At 45.1% G+C, this 19156-nt stretch overlaps 1 protein-coding gene across 1 annotated transcript; it reads right to left on the bottom strand.

The window, feature by feature from the left end:
- Positions 1-5247: 5247 nt before the first annotated feature.
- Positions 5248-5973, bottom strand: LOC123749288 (coiled-coil domain-containing protein 8-like). Its single transcript, XM_045731396.2, has one exon. The coding sequence runs from the start codon at positions 5971-5973 to the stop codon at positions 5248-5250; it is 726 nt and encodes a 241-aa protein (XP_045587352.2).
- Positions 5974-19156: the final 13183 nt, after the last annotated feature.

Below are 19156 nucleotides of genomic sequence, written 5' to 3'. Positions count from 1 at the left end.
GCATATATTCATTCATTCACTCAGTAGTGTGAAAACACCACCTTCTGGCTATGGTGTGTGGTACCACTACGCTACACTTATGTCAAACTCTCTCAAGAGGTTATCCGACACCTCCAGACCCGCGGACTAAGGTAATGTGAAGTGTGTGAAATTGTCGCGTGACTGATGGAGTCTGTCACCTGCACGGAGGGGTGCGGGGGGTGGGGGAGGGACATATGACCCTACCAGCTGATGCCAATACGGGTCAGTCAAGCGCGGAACATCCGAGACAATGCATGGGACACCTCACACTGACCCACACAGGCAAGGGTGAGAGGAGTGAGCAACACACTCCTGTTGCTACTACACCCTGGTGCTAACCTCAGGGCAATGTGGACATTATACGCTTCGCTCTAGAAGCAAGCCAGATGTGAGGGTGAAGGGGGGAGGGAGATCCACACACGGTGTACAGAAAAACCATTGTCACACACCATTTGACGGTGAGATGTCCCCCACCGCTAACACGACCCTGTCTGACGGCTAACTAATTACCGTCATTGAACACCGCCGACACAACTGGATTGGGTGAGAGAAAAGGTTAAACGGTTCTTTCCTTACATAAAACAGACATTCTTTAAGAAAAATAATGTCTCCACTATCACGTGTCTCCACTATCACACACAAACAAGCCGCCTGTTCCCCTCGCTCCCTTTCTCCTCCTTCTCCCCTGATACCCATCTTATGAGCCTGGTATCCTACCCTCTCGGCTAGGGGGGACCCCTCCCTCCCCAACATATCCTTCCCGGGTAAGGGGGGGGGGGGGGCCTCCCTCCTCTACATAACCACATACTCGCACCTATCTATCTATCCATCGTTTTTTTTTTTAACACATTAGGTACATCTGCATTAGTGCAGCTACCCTAGACTATATGAAGTGGAGTACAGTGTGTCAAAAAAAACCTAACTAGGTGATGCTAAAAAATCCCCATCACACAGGATGGTTAGTTATACAGAGGCATGTGACAAGCGGTCTGCACTGGCAGACTCCGGATGCATTTTGAGGATATCAACAACACAAGATTGAATAAGGTAGCAGTGGTAATACAAGTCCCCATCTCGCAGGATGGTTAGTCATACAGAGCCATGTGTTTAATAGCCTGCACTGGCAAATTTTGGGTATACTGTGAGGATATCTTCAAGAATACGAGAGTGAATAAAGTAATTGCAAAGCTCCAGGTACCTCATGCCAACTGGTCTGAAATGTCTAATAACTGGGCATTCAGTGATGTAGTGCGGGAGATCATGCCGTAGTTCCTGCTCACAGAGTTTGCAACTGGAGTGCTCAGGATTGGGAGACCCGTCACCTGCAGCCACCTACCACAGGTAACGGTAACCCAACCTGATCTTTGCAACCACTGTGTCGCACAGTCTAGTGGACGTTTTGTGCTGTCCATAGATGTAGCTTTCAGATCTGAACAAATCATAGCTTTTTATACTAGTACTTTCAGGTTGTTGGGAGTCAGTAAGTTCTTTCCTATCAGATCTGAATGTTTGGACCAATACAGTTTTGACGGCAGAGATGGGGATACCTAGATCTAATTCAACTTCAGACTTGTTACACGCTAATTTGGCTGCAATGTCTGTCTCATTATGATGGGTTATATTTATGTGTGAAGGTATCCATACAAAGGAGATTCGAGACCCTTTACTCTGTGCATCAATTAGGTCATTTATAATTGGGAGTATGAGGTTCTTGCTGTCGATCTTCCAAGAGAAGTTTTCGATTCCTCCATCGTTTTTTTTTTTTTTTTTTTTTTTTATTAGGATATGAGGTACATCTGCATTAGTGCAGCTACCCTAGACTATATGAAGTGGAGTACAGTGTGTCAAAAAAGCTAACTAGGTGATGCTAAAAAATCCCCATCACACAGGATGGTTAGCCATACAGAGGCATGTGATAAGCGGTCTGCACAGGCAGACTCCGGATGTATTTTGAGGATATCAACAACACAAGATTGAATAAGGTAGCAGTGGTAATACAAGTCCCCATCTCGCAGGATGGTTAGTCATACAGAGCCATGTGTTTAATAGCCTGCACTGGCAAATTTTGGGTATACTGTGAGGGTATACTCCTCCATCGTTCTATCTACACAGAGGATTAACTCTACGGTACATACTCATACATATTCATCTACTACTATTCCTCTCCTCTTCTCTTCAACATTCCTCTTCCTTTACTCTCCCTACATGACCACATATCATGACATAACCCACCCACCCCTACTCCAACATGACCCTCGCTTAAGTGACGCGTGGCCGGCGCGCCACACACACTTGGGGAATCCCCCAGAACCCCTTGAGACTAGACACCTGTGCACACCTGAGCAGGAGGGCCTAATAAGCTCACCTGTTCAGGTGCTGCGCACGGTTCTAGTCTCAATTTACGCTACTTCGATATAGTCAATAAACTAACCTAATTGCTTTATAATGACAAGGAACTTCTCCTCTGTACTTGTGACTATCCATTCTGGTTGTCATCGGGGACTCTCCTCATTCGTTCCGCTTGCGACTCTCCTCTGGTTATCGACAGTGAGTCTCCTCTCTGGTTATCGACAGTGAATCTAGTCTCTGGTTATCAACAGTGACTTTCCTCTCTGGTTATTGACAACGACTCTCCTCTGGTTATCGACAGTAACTCTGTTTTCTGGTTATCGACAGTGAATCTAGTCTCTGGTTATCGACAGTGACTCTTTTCTGGTTATCGACAGTGACTCTGGACTCTGGTTATCGACAGTGACTCTGCTATCTGGTTACCGACAGTGACTGTGTTCTCTTGTTATCGACAGTGACCCTTCCCTCTGGTTATCGGCAGTGATATTACCCTCTGGTTATCGACAGTGATATTACCCTCTGGTTATCGGCAGTGAAATTAACCTCTGGTTATCAACAGTGATATTACCCTCTGGTTATCGGCAGTGACATTACCCTCTGGTTATCAACAGTGATATTACCCTCAGGTTATCAACAGTGATATTACCCTCTGGTTATCGGCAGTGATATTAACCTCTGGTTATCGACAGTGATATTATCCTCTGGTTATCAACAGTGATATTACCCTCTGGTTATCAACAGTGATATTACCCTCTGGTTATCAACAGTGATATTACCCTCTGGTTATCAACAGGGATATTACCCTCTGGTTATCAACAGTGATATTACCCTCTGGTTATCAACAGTGATATTACCCTCTGGTTATCAACAGTGATATTACCCTCAGGTTATCAACAGTGATATTACCCTCTGGTTATCAACAGTGATATTACCCTCAGGTTATCAACAGTGATATTACCCTCTGGTTATCAACAGTGATATTACCCTCTGGTTATCAACAGTGATATTACCCTCTGGTTATCAACAGTGATATTACCCTCTGGTTATCAACAGTGATATTACCCTCTGGTTATCAACAGTGATATTACCCTCTGGTTATCAACAGTGATATTATCCTCTGGTTATCGGCAGTGACACTCTACTCTCCACATCGACAGAGGTTCCTCTTACGGCCGCATCAATCTTCACTACTGCGACAGGCCGAGGGAGAGGAGGACACGCCATGCAGTGTAATCTGGTGTACATCTCGGTATATATGTTTCTCTTGATTTAAGGACTTTTCAAAGTTACAGGTCCCAAAAGATGACTACTTTAATTTCCATTGTAACAGCCTCATTCTAGCTCGCAAGATCAGTAATGTTCGGCTAGTAGACACTATTGGTTTATGCAATCACCGTTAAATGACTAAACTATTTTAGTGAATTACTTCAACACTTGTGCGAGCGAGTCCCAATTATCAATAGCCACTTAGGGTAATTTATTAAAAAAAAACTGTTCACTAATGGAACCTATGTTCCATTATGTCCCTTTGTTATATTAAGTACCTTTGTTCCCTTATGTACATATGTTACATTATGTACCTTTGTTTCAATATGTACCTTTGTTCTATTATGTACCTATGTTCCATTATGTACATTTGTTCCATTATGTACCTTTGTTCCATTATGTATCTATGCTCCATTAGGTACCTTTGTTTCAATATGTACCTATGTTCCATTATATACCTTTGTTCCATTATGTACCTATGTTCCATTATATACCTTTGTTCCATTATGTACCTATGTTCCATTGTACCTTTGTTCCCTTATGTACCTATGTTTCATTATGTACCTTCATTCCATTATGTACCTTTGTTCCATTATGTATCCATGTTCCATTATGTATCTATGTTCCATTATGTCCCTTTGTTCCATTGTGTACCTATGTTCCATTATGTACCTTTGTTCCATTATGTACATTTGTTCCATTATGTACCTATGTTCCATTATGTAACTTTGTTCCATTATGTACCTATCTTCCTTTATGTACCTTTGTTCCATTATGCACATTTGTTCCATTATGTATCTTTGTTCCATTATGTACCTATTTCCATTATGTTCCTTTGTTCCAATATGTACCTTTGTTCCATTATGCACCTTTGTTCCATTATGCATCTTTGTTCCATTATGTACCTTTGTTCCATTATGTACCTTTGTTCCATTATGTATCTATGTTCCATTATGTACCTTTGTTCCATTATGTACCTATGTTCCATTATGTACCTTTGTTCCATTATGTACCTATTTTCCATTATATACCTTTGTTTAATTATGTACGTTTGTTCCATTATGCACCTTCGTTCCATTATGTACCTTTGTTCCATTATGTACCTATATTCCATTATGTACCTTTGTTCCATTATGTTTCTTTGTTCCATTATGTACATATGTTCCATTATGTACATATGTTCCATTATGTACCCACGTTCCATTATGTACCTATGTTCCATTATGTATCTTTGTTCCATTATGTACCCTTGTTCCATTTTGTACCTTTTCTTCAATATGTATCTTTGTTCCATTATGTACCTTTGTTTCAATATGTACCTTTGTTCCATTATGTACCTTTGTTCCATGTGTACCTTTGTTCCACAATGTACCTTTGTTCCATATGTACCTTTGTTCCATTATGTACCTTTGTTCCATGTGTACCTTTGTTCCATGTGTACCTTTGTTCCACAATGTACCTTTGTTCCATGTGTACCTTTGTTCCACAATGTACCTTTGTTCCATGTGTACCTTTGTTCCATTATGTACCTTTGTTCCATTAGGTACTTATGTTCATTACATATTGCTCACTACTTATGCAGGTCCCACTTCTACCTCACCATCAAGTATTTCAGGCCTCCACACAAACGTTATCGTAGGCCTCCACACAAACGTTATCGTAGGCATCCACACGAACGTTATCGTAGGCCTCCACACGATCGTTATAGTAGGCCTCCACACAAACGTTATCGTAGGCCTCCACGCGAACGTTATCGTAGGCTTCCACGCGAACGTTATCGTAGGCCTCCACACAAACGTTATCGTAGGCCTCCACACAAATGTTATCGTAGGCCTCCACACGAACGTTATCGTAGGACTCCACACGAACGTTACCGTAGGCCTCCACACGAACGTTACCGTAGGCCTCCACACGAACGTTATCGTAGGCCTCCACACGAACGTTATCGTAGGCCTCCGCACGAACGTTATCGTAGGCCTCCACACGAACGTTACCGTAGGCCTCCACACGAACGTTACCGTAGGCCTCCACACGAACGTTACCGTAGGCCTCCACACGAACGTTACCGTAGGCCTCCACACGAACGTTACCGTAGGCCTCCACACGAACGTTACCGTAGGCCTCCACTCGAACGTTACCGTAGGCCTCCACACGAACGTTATCGTAGGCCTCCACACGAACGTTATCGTAGGCCTCCACTCGAACGTTACCGTAGGCCTCCACTCGAACGTTACCGTAGGCCTCCACACGAACGTTACCGTAGGCCTCCACACGAACGTTAACCACTAAACTTAACTGTTGGTTGTACAATAATACATCAGAGGGCCCCACCAGCATCCACCAATACCTGACAACTTTCGTGATTGAAGTTGCAACAAATAAAGGAATTACTATGCACAATATTTTCAAGGACTCAATAAATCCACAGAGAATCACCAGCGTTCAAAACTGCAGCACAGTCCAATGCAAATTTAATAAAAATGCAGAAAAAGTGTAAATCACAAATAAAATCAGGAGAAATTAAATTACAAAACAAGAGGCCAAACATCCACGACTGTACGAAAACATACAGAGCGATAACAAATAATTTTTGTTAACAAGTGACTAGAAAAACACAACAGGAGATCCTTCACCATAACACAACAGGAGACCCTTCACTATTACACAACAGGAGACCCTTCACTATAACACAACAGGAGACCCTTCTCCATAACACAACAGGAGACCCTTCACTATAACACAACAGGAGATCCTTCACCATAACACAACAGTAGACCCTTCACCATAACACAACAGGAGACCCTTCACCATAACACAACAGGAGACCCTTCACCATAACACAACAGGAGACCCTTCACCATAACACAACAGGAGACCCTTCACCATAACACAACAAGAGACCCTTCACCATAACACAACAGGAGACCCTTCACCATAACACAACAGGAGACCCTTCACCATAACACAACAGGAGACCCTTCACCATAACACAACAAGAGACCCTTCACCATAACACAACAGGAGACCCTTCACCATAACACAACAGAAGACCCTTCACCATAACACAACAGAAGACCCTTCACCATAACACAACAGTAGACCCTTCACCATAACACAACAGGAGACCCTTCACCATAACACAACAGGAGACCCTTCACCATAACACAACAGGAGACCCTTCACCATAACACAACAGGAGACCCTTCTCCATAACACAACAGTAGACCCTTCACAATAACACAACAGGAGATCCTTCACCATAATACAACAGGAGACCCTTCACCATAACACAACAGTAGACCCTTCACCATAACACAACAGGAGATCCTTCACCATAACACAACAGAAGACCCTTCACCATAACACAACAGGAGACCCTTCCCCATAACACAACAGGAGATCCTTCACCATAACACAACAGGAGACCCTTCACCATAACACAACAGGAGATCCTTCACCATAACACAACAGGAGACCCTTCACCATAACACAACAGGAGACCCTTCACCATAACACAACAGGAGACCCTTCACCATAACACAACAGGAGACCCTTCACCATAACACAACAGGAGACCCTTCACCATAACACAACAGGAGATCCTTCACCATAACACAACAGAAGACCCTTCACCATAACACAACAGAAGACCCTTCACCATAACAAAACAGGAGACCCTTCACCATAACACAACAGGAGACCCTTCACCATAACACAACAGGAGACCCTTCACCATAACACAACAGGAGACCCTTCTCCATAACACAACAGGAGACCCTTCACCATAACACAACAGGAGACCCTTCACCATAACACAACAGGAGACCCTTCACCATAACACAACAGGAGACCGTTCACCATAACACAACAGGTGACCCTTCTCAATAACAACAATCAATTCGTCTATAAAAACACAAAACACAATTAAAATATCTGTGACATTTCATCACATTATGAAGCAATTTCCACCAATCTCCACTGATTCTGCTGAAACTTGCGTGGGTCTGGTTCTTGTGTCAACCATTTAGGTTAATGTGGTGTGAGTTTAGATTTGATTACGTAAGGTTAGATTAGGTTTTTGGTTTGGCCAGGTAAGGATAGATTAGGTTTGAGTGGTTTAGGGCTCCTTGAGATGGTGTTGGATGTGTGGTGATATATAATTTCATATTTAAATGAGTTTGACCTCTAATAGCAAACTGGTCTCCTTTTCGAAAGCTCTTTCATATGTACTGTGTTTTTCTTATTCCAAAAGTTTACTCCAAATATTTTATTTACGCATTAAACAACGCGAATTCATTTAATATTGTACTTAGTAAAGTTTGTGTTTTGGTTAAGATTTAAGATTTTTTAAGGGATTCTGATGGGTCAGTTGATGATTACTAAATAAATTTGATTTCAGTCATTCATGCAAGATTAGGATTCCTGAATTCGTCAGAATCATGTATTGGGGGATTACCCCTTTATATAACATGAATATATATGCCTGAGGTTTCTATCATAGAGACATTCATGCAGTTACGTGTACAGAGGAAGAAGGGTTTAAGTGAGCCACGGAGAGGGACGCCAATATGATGTCAACGATGCCCAAAGCGTCAAAGCTTGACGTCAAAGCTTGTGAAAGCTTGACTCAGCATTCATGCCATGGCATTGCACAACATGATATTCCCTCATCCTGCTTTGTGAAGCCTCACACTGATCTCCAGAAAGTCTCTCTCGCCCTAAGACGACTGAGAGACCGCTGGACAAACAGCCAGTCGGTGAATAGCTCTTGAAGGCTGCCGTCATGCGCCCACACGAGGTGAGCTGATCACGAGGCAACCTGCTGGCCTGTGGCTAAATTTATTTAGGCCGTTTTCACGGTTTATCGAGCGACAAATTTTTTCCCCTTTCCAGGAAGCGATCGAATCTAAGTAACCCGCTAAACCTATCGAGGCCGATGGTAATTTGTCTCAGAAATTGTCAGCCTTGTAAAACTTATGGATATATGATTTATATGTATTTTTTTAAATAAAGATAAAAAAAAGTCTTCCAGGGCTTCGGTATTACGAAAGCTCTTGAATTCTAACGATGTATTCGAATGCGTTAAAAGTGTGGGATTAACGACAGAGGCTGGATTTTGGGTGTCAGATGTTCCCTTTACACTGGTCTCCGTGTTAGGGTGTTCCAAACTGAGGGTGATTGTGGTAGGGTGTTACAAACTGAGGGTGATTGTGGGTAAGGTGTTCCAAACTGAGGGTGATTGTGAGAGACTTTTACAGTCTCCGTGGTGTAGTGGTAAGACACTCGCCTGGCGTTCCGCGAGCGCTATGTCATGGGTTCGTATCCTGGCCGGGGAGGATTTACTGGGCGCAATTCCTTAACTGTAGCCTCTGTTTAACGCAACAGTAAAATGTGTACTTGGATGAAAAAACGATTCTTCGCGGCGGGGATCGTATTCCAGGGACCATAGGATTAAGGACCTGCCCGAAACGCTACGCGTACTAGTGGCTGTACAAGAATGTAACAACTCTTGTATATATCTCAAAAAAAAAAAAAAAAAAAAAAAAAAAAAAAAAAAAAAAAAAGATTGTGGTAGGGTGTTCCAAACTGAGGGTGATTGTGGTAGGGTGTTCCAAACTGAGGGTGATTGTGGTAGGGTGTTCCAAACTGAGGGTGATTGTGGTAGGGTGTTCCAAACTGAGGGTGATTGTGGTAGGGTGTTCCAAACTGAGGGTGAATGTGGTAGGGTGTTCCAAACTGAGTGTGATTGTGGTAGGGTGTTCCAAACTGAGGGTGATTGTGGTAGGGTGTTCCAAACTGAGGGTGAATGTGGTAGGGTGTTCCAAACTGAGTGTGATTGTGGTAGGGTGTTCCAAACTGAGGGTGAATGTGGTAGGGTGTTCCAAACTGAGTGTGATTGTGGTAGGGTGTTCCAAACTGAGGGTGATTGTGGTAGGGTGCTCCAAACTGAGAGTGATTGTGGTAGGGAGTTCCAAACTGAGGGTGATTGTGGTAGGGTGTTCCAAACTGAGGGTGATTGTGGTAGGGTGTTCCAAACTGAGGGTGATTGTTGTAGGGTGTTCCAAACTGAGAGTGATTGTGTTAAGGTGTTCCAAACTGAGAGTGATTGTGGTAGGGTGACGCAGAGTCAGTATTAACTGTGGATATGAACATTAACACGTGCTAACAGGAGATGACTCCGGTTACTTGGACATACTGGGAGACTTTTGTGAGTGAAACCATACCTAGAGGACAAGTTGGAGAGTAACCAGTCCTTTTAGTCACCCTCTCGACGATGCTGGTGTCTACATGTGACTTCAACGTCACCCAGGGGTGCTTCGCAAGCATCATGTGATCGCGTGACTGGAGATCTGAAGCAATCTGCAGTTGCCTTGCCTTTGAATATCAAGCTGAGGCACGACCGAAGGAGCTGAGGTACGACCGAAGGAGCTGAGGTACGACCGAAGGAGCTGAGGTACGACCGAAGGAGCTGAGGTACGACCGAAGGAGCTGAGGTACGACCGAAGGAGCTGAGGTACGACCGAAGGAGCTGAGGTACGACCGAAGGAGCTGAGGTACGACCGAAGGAGCTGAGGTACGACCGAAGGAGCTGAGGTACGACCGAAGGAGCTGAGGTACGACCGAAGGAGCTGAGGTACGACCGAAGGAGCTGAGGTACGACCGAAGGAGCTAAGGTACGACCGAAGGAGCTGAGGTACGACCGAAGGAGCTGAGGTACGACCGAAGGACCTGAGGTACGACCGAAGGACCTGAGGTACGACCGAAGGAGCTAAGGTACGACCGAAGGAGCTGAGGAGGTCGTGTTAGAGAGTCAGTTAGAGGACCATTCATTCACTTACTTATTATGCCCCCCATACCCGTCCCGTGTGCGACGGTGAAAAGGGTTACAATGACACATAATGGGTTCAGGAACTGAAACCAATACTTTATTTAGCTAATCAAGTGACAGTATTGTGCAGGTAGTTACTCAATTGTTAATATTACACACATATATAAACATCCACGTATACATATACACATATATATATATACGTACATATACACAAATAATATACATATAAATAGTCTTTTTATATCATGAACGATTCAAGAAGAGGTCCAAAACTGTCTGTATGCAAGGCGGAGTTTACATCTGCTGTGAGTCAGTTACACACATCTGCTAATACTGCTCCACACCCGACAAACTGGGAGGCAGCTTTACAGTCATGTGCTCTACAGCCACCCAACTGAGCGGCAGCTTTACAGTCATGTGCTCTACAACCACCCAACTGGGTGGCAGCTTTACAGTCATGTGCTCTACACCCACCCAACTGAGCGGCAGCTTTACAGTCATGTGCTCTACACCCACCCAACTGGGTGGCAGCTTTACAGTCATGTGCTCCACACCCACCCAACTGAGCGGCAGCTTTACAGTCATGTGCTCCACACCCACCCAACTGAGCGGCAGCTTTACAGTCATGTGCTCCACACCCTCCCAACTGGGCGGCAGCTTTACAGTCATGTGCTCCATACCCACCTAACTGGGCGGAAGCTTAACAGTCATGTGCTCCACACCCACCCAACTGAGCGGCAGCTTTACAGTCATGTGCTCTACACCACCCAACTGGGTGGCAGCTTTACAGTCATGTTCTCCACACCCACTCAACTGGGCGGCAGCTTAACAATCATGTGTTCCACACCCACCCAACTAGACGGCAGCTTTACAGTCATGTGCTCCACACCCACCCAACTGAGCGGCAGCTTTACAGTCATGTGCTCCACACCCACCCAACTGGACGGCAGCTTTACAGTCATGTACTCCACACCCACCCAACTGAGCGGCAGCTTTACAGTCATGTGCTCCACACCCACCCAACTGAGCGGCAGCTTTACAGTCATGTACTCCACACCCACCTAACTGGGCGGCAGCTTTACAGTCATGTGCTCCACACCCACCTAACTGGGCGGCAGCTTAATAGTCATGTCCTCCACACCCACCCAACTAGACGGCAGCTTTACAGTCATGTGCTCCACACCCACCCAACTGGGAGGCAGCTTTACAGTCATGTGCTCCACACCCACCCAACTGGGTGGCAGCTTTACAGTTATGTGCTCCACACCCACCTAACTTGGCGGCAGCTTAACAGTCATGTGCTCCACACCCACCCAACTGGACGGCAGCTTTACAGTCATGTACTCCACACCCACCCAACTGGGCGGCAGCTTTACAGTCATGTGCTCTACACCCACACAACTGGGCGGCAGCTTTACAGTCATATGCTTCTCACCCACCCAACTTGGCAGCAGCTTTACAGTCATGAGCTCCACACCCACCCAAATAGACGGCAGCTTTACAGTCATGTGCTCTACACCCACCCAACTGGGCGGCAGCTTTACAGTCATGTGCTCCACACCCACCCAACTGGGAGGCAGCTTTACAGTCATGTGCTCCACACCCACCCAACTGAGCGGCAGCTTTACAGTCATGTTCTCTACACCCACCCAACTGGGTGGCAGCTTTACAGTCATGTGTTCTACACCCACCCAACTGGGTGGCAGCTTTACAGTCATGTGTTCTACACCCACCCAACTGAGCGGCAGCTTTACAGTCATGTGCTCTACACCCACCCAACTGGGTGGCAGCTTTACAGTCATGTGCTCTACACCCACCCAACTGGGCGGCAGCTTTACAGTCATGTGCTCCACACCCACCCAACTGGGTGGCAGCTTTACAGTCATGTGCTCCACACCCACCCAACTGGGTGGCAGCTTTACAGTCATGTGCTCTACACCCACCCAACTGGGAGGCAGCTTTACAGTCATGTGCTCCACACCCACCCAACTGGGCGGCAGCTTTACAGTCATGTGCTCTACACCCACCCAACTGGGAGGCAGCTTTACAGTCATGTGCTCTACACCCACCCAACTGAGCGGCAGCTTTACAGTCATGTGCTCTACACCCACCCAACTGGGAGGCAGCTTTACAGTCATGTGCTCTACACCCACCCAACTGGGTGGCAGCTTTACAGTCATGTGCAGGCATAACTAACAGTAATGGGACCGTCAGTTGAAGACCCAGTGACCGTGAGTCCTTGAGGGGAGTGTAGAGGAGAGGAGAGGAGGGCATCAGGTCTGTGGATGGCCAGTTCCATCCACTGTGGAGAGTCGTGCTTGTGGTATGAGTATATGGTGTAATGGTAGACTAACCAGTGGGGGGACGTAGAGGGTTCTCAGTTAAGGGTTGAGATGTTAAAGCTAAGTTATGTAAACTGGTTAAGGTCCAATAAATGGACCAGGTTGACTCAAAGGTATGGCCCGGTTAAGGTTCAGTGTGTAGACTGGTTAGAGGCAAGAGTAATGACGAGTTACGGTCAAGGGCCTGGACCAGTACGGTGCTAAGCGGACCGGCTATGGTGGTCATGAGCAACATGGCTACTGTAGCCAGACAGTGCTAAATAAGCCCTTTTAAAGTAATTTGAGAAGTGGAAAACAAAATACTTAAGCAATTGTTCATTGTCAACGATATTATTATTGAATGTGACCGAAAGGGTGAGATCAATGATCTTGGCACGAATCTTCTCTCTTTTTCTTCCCTTTCTTGTTTGGCTTGACGGTAAGAGTTAAGTTTCGTTAACTCTTGTTAACAGTGTCAAAGGAAAGGAGTAGGAATGATTACAAAGTTGTTGTTTTAGATTCATCTTCTCAGTTTTCATTACAAAGTAATTAAGATTACAAAGATTAAAAGATTACAAAGTGTCTTCTTGCATGATGTGTAGCCGATGATGAGGTGATGAGGTGAAGGTCGTCTCAGTTATAGGTCCACTGTATCTTGTCAATCTCCTTACGGGATATTCATGCCCGTGCCACTTCTGCTGGTGGGTTAATCTTTATCAGTAAATCTGTCACTCTCATGTCTGCATGAATCTCAGAGGAATTACTGACCCACGACCGCCTCATATAAGCGTGGGTCAGTAATTCCTCTGAGCTTCAGAAGTAGTCAAGGGGAAAAGTCGAAAATTCCAGTTAGGCAGCAGGATGCTGCTTCTGGAAAGTTTTCTTATTAAGACTCCTCAATAGCTCGGTCGATAGAGCTTCGGCCTCACAAGCGTGGGGTCCGCGGTTCGAGTCTCCTAGTGTCCAGGTGATGGAATGTTTACTTCCACGGAAGTGTGTATGACAAGTCATGATGTACTATGATGTCACTCAGCTATGTGGTGGTGGTCTCTAGTCTGATGTACTTAGGAGTGGCGGGGCGCTTCTTAGTGGAATACATCGTCACAAAGCTCCCAGACTGCTGTGATAAGCATTTAGACTTTGAAGACTCTGTCTGTGAATAGTGTGAGTAGTGAGGGATTAAGACTTAACCCCATTCCAGGCACCCAAGCCTGGCGCACAGTGGTGGTGTCCAATGCTAATTTGGATATAGCTTTGGACACCACCACATAGCTGTGGTGGTGTCTAAGGGCGCTATGTCCAAAGTCCAAAAGGTGTCCAAGGCGCCAGGCCTTGGACACCTGGAATGGGACTTAAATAAAGGCCCTTGATCCATCTAGTCTCACTGCCTTAGATTTCTGTGCATATACTTTTAGCTCTAAAATGCTGCATTCAGATGATACTTTATCAAGCAGCAGTGCTTTTTTCAAAAGTGAAAGACCTGTGACGACTTAGTCCTCTGCATAGATTTGCAATTAAACCTCTTTAGCAAGTGTCAAGGTAACGAGGATATCCATAAAATGTTAGTTAATTAATTAATTAAAATTAAATTTTAAAGGGCTGAGGACTCCTCCTTGTGGAGTAGCATTCTCATGCTGCAGGTAGTCTCTGACACCTGGCCTTGAGCTTCACTCTGGCATACCTGTGACTGTGGTAGTCTTGAATCCAGGCAAGCAGATGATTGTGTTAGGGTGGTGTAGAGTGTGGGTTATTGTGCTAGGGTGGAGAAGAGTGTGGGTTATTGTGATGGGGGGTGGTGAAGAGTGTGGGTTAATGGGTTAGGTTGGTGTAGAGTGTGGGTTACTGGGGTAGGGTGGTGTAGAGTATAGGTTACTGGGTTAGGGGTGGTGTAGTGTGGGTTATTGTGCTAGGGTGATACAAAGTGTCGGTTATTGTGCTAGGGTGGTGTAAGGTGTGGGTAATTGTGCTAGGGCTGGTGGAGAGTGTGGGTTATTAAGCTAGGGTGGAGTAGAGTGTGGGTTATTGTGCTAGGGGTACTCACCTAGTTGTACTCACCTAGTTGTGCTTGCGGGGGTTGAGCTCTGGCTCTTTGGTCCCGCCTCTCAACCGTCAATCAACAGGTGTACAGGTTCCTGAGCCTATTGGGCTCTATCATATCTACACTTGAAACTGTGTATGGAGTCAGCCTCCACCACATTACTTCCTAATGCATTCCATTTGTCAACCACTCTGACACTAAAAAAGTTCTTCCTAATATCTCTGTTGCTCATTTGGGCACTCGGTTTCCACCTGTGTCCCCTAGTGCGTGTGCCCCTTTTGTTAAATAGCCTTTATCAACCCTGTCGATCCCCTTGAGAATCTTGAATGTGGTGATCATGTCCCCCCCCTAACTCTTCTGTCTTCCAAAGAAGTGAGGTTTAATTCCCGTAGTCTCTCCTCGTAGCTCATACCTTTCAGCTCGGGTACTAGTCTGGTGGCAAACCTTTGAACCTTTTCCAGTTTAGTATTATGCTTGACTAGATATGGACTCCGTGCTGGAGCCGCATACTCCAGGATTGGTCTGACATATGTGGTATATAATGTTCTGAAAGATTCCTTACACAAGTTTCTAAAGGCCGTTCTTATGTTAGCCAACCTGGCATATGCTGCTGCTGTTATCCTCTTGATATGAGCTTCAGGGGACAGGTCTGGCGTGATATCAACCCCCAGGTCTTTCTCTCTCTCTGACTCTTGAATTATTTCATCTCCCAAATGATACCTTGTATCTGGTCTCCTGCTTCCTACCATATCTTCATTACATTACATTTGCTTGGGTTAAACTCTAACACCCATTTATTCAACCATTCCTGCAGCTTGTCCAGGTCTTCTTGAAGCCTCAAGCTGTCCTCCTCTGTCTTAATCCTTCTAATAATTTTGACGTCGTCAGCAAACATTGAGAGGAATGAGTCTATACTCTCTGGGAGATCATTTACGTGTATCAGAAACAGAATAGGTCCATGTACAGAGCCCTGTGGGACTCCACTGGTGACTTCACGCCATTCTGAGGTCTCACCCCTCACTGTAACTCTCTGCTTCCTATTGCTTAGGTACTCCCTTATCCTCTGGAGCGCCCTACCAGTTACTCCTGCCTGTTTCTCCAGCTTATGCATCAACTTTTTATGGGGTACTGTGTCAAAGGCTTTCCGACAGTCCTTAAAAATGCAGTCCGCAAATCCTTCCCTTTCTTGCTTAATCTTTGTCACCTGATCGTAGAATTCTATCAAGCCTGTAAGGCAAGATTTACCCTCCCTGAACCCATGTTGATGGGTTGTTACGAAGTCTCATTTCTCCAGATGTGTTACTAGGTTTTTTCTCACAATCTTCTCCATCACCTTGCATGGTATACAAGTTAAGGACACTGGCCTGTAGTTCAGTGCCTCTTGTCTGTCACCCTTTTTGTATATTGGTACTACATTAGCAGTCTTCCATATTTCTGGTAGGTCTCCCGTTTCCAGTGACCTACTATACACTATGGAGAGTGGCAAGCAAAGTGCTCCTGCACACTCTTTCAATACCCATGGTGAGATTCCGTCCGGCCCAACCGCTTTTTTCACATCCAGCTGCTTCTTGACCTCATCTCTTGTAATTTCGAATCTATTCAAGGTCACCTGGTTTGCTGCCACCTCTCCTAGCGCCGTGACTTCTCCCTGTTCTATTGTAAAGACCTCCTGGAACCTTTTGTTGAGTTCTTCACACACCTCTTTGTCATTCTCTGTGTACCTGTCCTCGCCCACCCTAAGTTTCATCACCTGTTCCTTCACTGTTGTCTTCCTCCTGATGTGACTGTGTAGTAGCTTTGGTTCTGTCTTGGCTTTATTAGCTATATCATTTTCATACCTTTTCTCAGCTGCTCTTCTCACACTGACATACTCGTTCCTGGTTCTCTGGTATCTCTCTCTACTTTCTGGTGTTCTGTTATTACGGAAGTTCCTCCATGCCCTTTTGTTCAGCTCCTTTGCTTTCATACATTCCCTTTTAAACCACGGATTCTACCTTTGCTTCTCTGTTTTTTCCTGACGGGCTGGGACGAACCTGCTTACAGCCTCCTGACATTTTTGGGTGACATAGTCCATCATGTCTTGTACGGACTTGGTTCCGAATTCTGTGTCCCAATGTATATCCCAAAGAAATTTATTCATCTCCTCATAGTTTCCCTTTCGGTACGCCAGCCCTTTGTTTCCCAGTTTTTTTGGGGGTGATAATTCCCAGCTCAACCAGGTACTCAAAGCTCAATACACTATGATCACTCATTCCCAAAGGGGCTTCCAACTTAACTTCCCTTATATCCGACTCATTTAGGGTAAATATCAGATCAAGCAAGGCTGGTTCATCCCCTCCTCTCATTCTTGTCGGTCCCATGACGTGTTGACTTAGAAAGTTTCTTCTTGCTACATCCAGCAGCTTAGCTCTCCATGTGTCGGGGCCTCCATGTGGGTCTCTGTTCCCCCCAATCTATCTTCCCATGGTTGAAGAAGTTAAGTTGAAGAAGTGAAGGGTGGTGTAAAGTGTGGGTTATTGTGCAAGGGTTGTGTAGAGTGTGTGTTATTGTGTTAGGGTTGTGTAGGGTGTGGGTTATTGTGCTAGGGTGGTGTAGAGTATGGGTTATTGTGCTAGGGTGGTGTAGAGTATGGGTTATTGTGCTTGGGTCGTGTAGAGTGTGGGTTATTGTGTTAGGGTGATACAAAGTGTCGGTTATTGTGCTGGGGGTGGTGGAGAGTGTGGGTTATTGTGCTAGGATGATACAAAGTGTGGGTTATTGTGCTAGGATGATACAAAGTGTGGGTTATTGTGCTAGGGTGGTGTAGAGTGTGGGTTATTGTGCTAGGGTGGTGTAGAGTGTGGGTTATGGTGCTAGGGTGGTGTAGAGTGTGGGTTATTGTGATAGGGGTGGTGTAGAGTGTGGGTTATTGTGCTCGGGTGGTGCAGAGTATGGTTTATTGTGCTAGGGTGGTGTAGAGTATGGTTTATTGTGCTCGGGTGGTGCAGAGTGTGGGTTATTGTGCCTGGGTGGTGATGAATGACGGTGATTGTGCCAGTGTAATGCATATTGAGAGCAATTATGCTAGTGTAATGCAGGGTTAAAATGATTGTACATGGATGATGCAGAGTGAGGATGATTGCGGTAGGGTGATTCAGAGTGAAGGTTGTTGAGTGATGGTTGATGATAAGAGTGCTGGAGAACGACGCTAAGGCCAATTTAAGATATATTGATGTGCTTTCTCAGTGCTGTAAAATTATTAATGCTCAACATATGTAAAAGTTAAGACTTTCCAATAATTACATTTTCCTCTGTGAGTTAACATAGGTAGCCAGAGAGAAGAGGAATAATTATTATTTTAAATAATTTTCAATGTATATGCAGAAGAAATTAGTCGGAGAAAATAAGGCCAGCTTATTTGTTTTTATCGTGACCTACTGTCTGTATACAACATTGGTTCTGTTTGACAATGTATAATTGGTGTCCAGATTCGCTCCTGGATGATCTTAGGATAATGGATGACAGGTTTCTAGATTAATCTCTCGCTTGTGGATGATCGGATGCGAATGGATGACTGCTGTTCAAATTAATCTTTCGTTCGTGGAAGACCTGAAGAGAACTCACGACAGATGCCCGAATTATTCTTTCGTTACTGAGTAATATAAGGACACGACAGGTGCCCAAACTCATATTAATCTGATCTGACGAATGTTGCATAATAAGAAGAAAACCCGGATCGAGACTGCATCTTATAATTACATCCATCATAATAATTAGCTTCAGGCATGACTGCTGACATGTCATGGTTCTTTCACTGGAAATGTAAAAGATTTTGTATCTTTCCTTCTTGAGGTTATCTTGAGATGATTTCGGGGCTTTCTAGTGTCCCCGCGGCCCGGTCCTCGACCAGGCCTCCACCCCCAGGAAGCAGCCCGTGACAGCTAACTAACTCCCAGGAACCTATTTTACTGCTAAGTAACAGGGGCATAGGGTGAAAGAAACTCTGCCCATTGTTTCTCGCCAGCGCCCGGGATCGAACCCGAGACCACAGGATCACAAGTCCAGCGTGCTGTCCGATCGGCCGACCGGTGCCCTTTCCTGAAGGAAAGAATACAACACTGCACTAAGATAAAGCGTAATTCATGCAGTGCCACGAAGATTACTAATCAGTTAAGATGCAATACCTCTATAATATTCTCGTAAAGACCTAAACCAAAATAATAAAAATAGCCAAGTTTATCTTACATCTCAATTACTCGAAATTTGTGGAATCCAGTTAATAATTACTTCGTGTCGCGACCCAATATATCTGGCTTACCGGGAGGGAGGGGTCTAGGTGGAGGGGGGTCG

The sequence above is a fragment of the Procambarus clarkii genome, chromosome 47 (assembly GCF_040958095.1).
Source record: "Procambarus clarkii isolate CNS0578487 chromosome 47, FALCON_Pclarkii_2.0, whole genome shotgun sequence".
Classification (NCBI taxonomy): Eukaryota; Metazoa; Arthropoda; class Malacostraca; order Decapoda; family Cambaridae; genus Procambarus; species Procambarus clarkii.
The sequence above is the reverse complement of the archived record's forward strand: the minus strand, read 5'-3'. Positions and strand labels throughout refer to the sequence as shown.

What these genes read in the sequence shown, in the direction of transcription:
- LOC123749288 (XM_045731396.2), bottom strand. Translation starts at nt 5,973, where the DNA reads ATGCTGGTGGGGCCCTCTGATGTATTATTGTACAACCAACAGTTAAGT.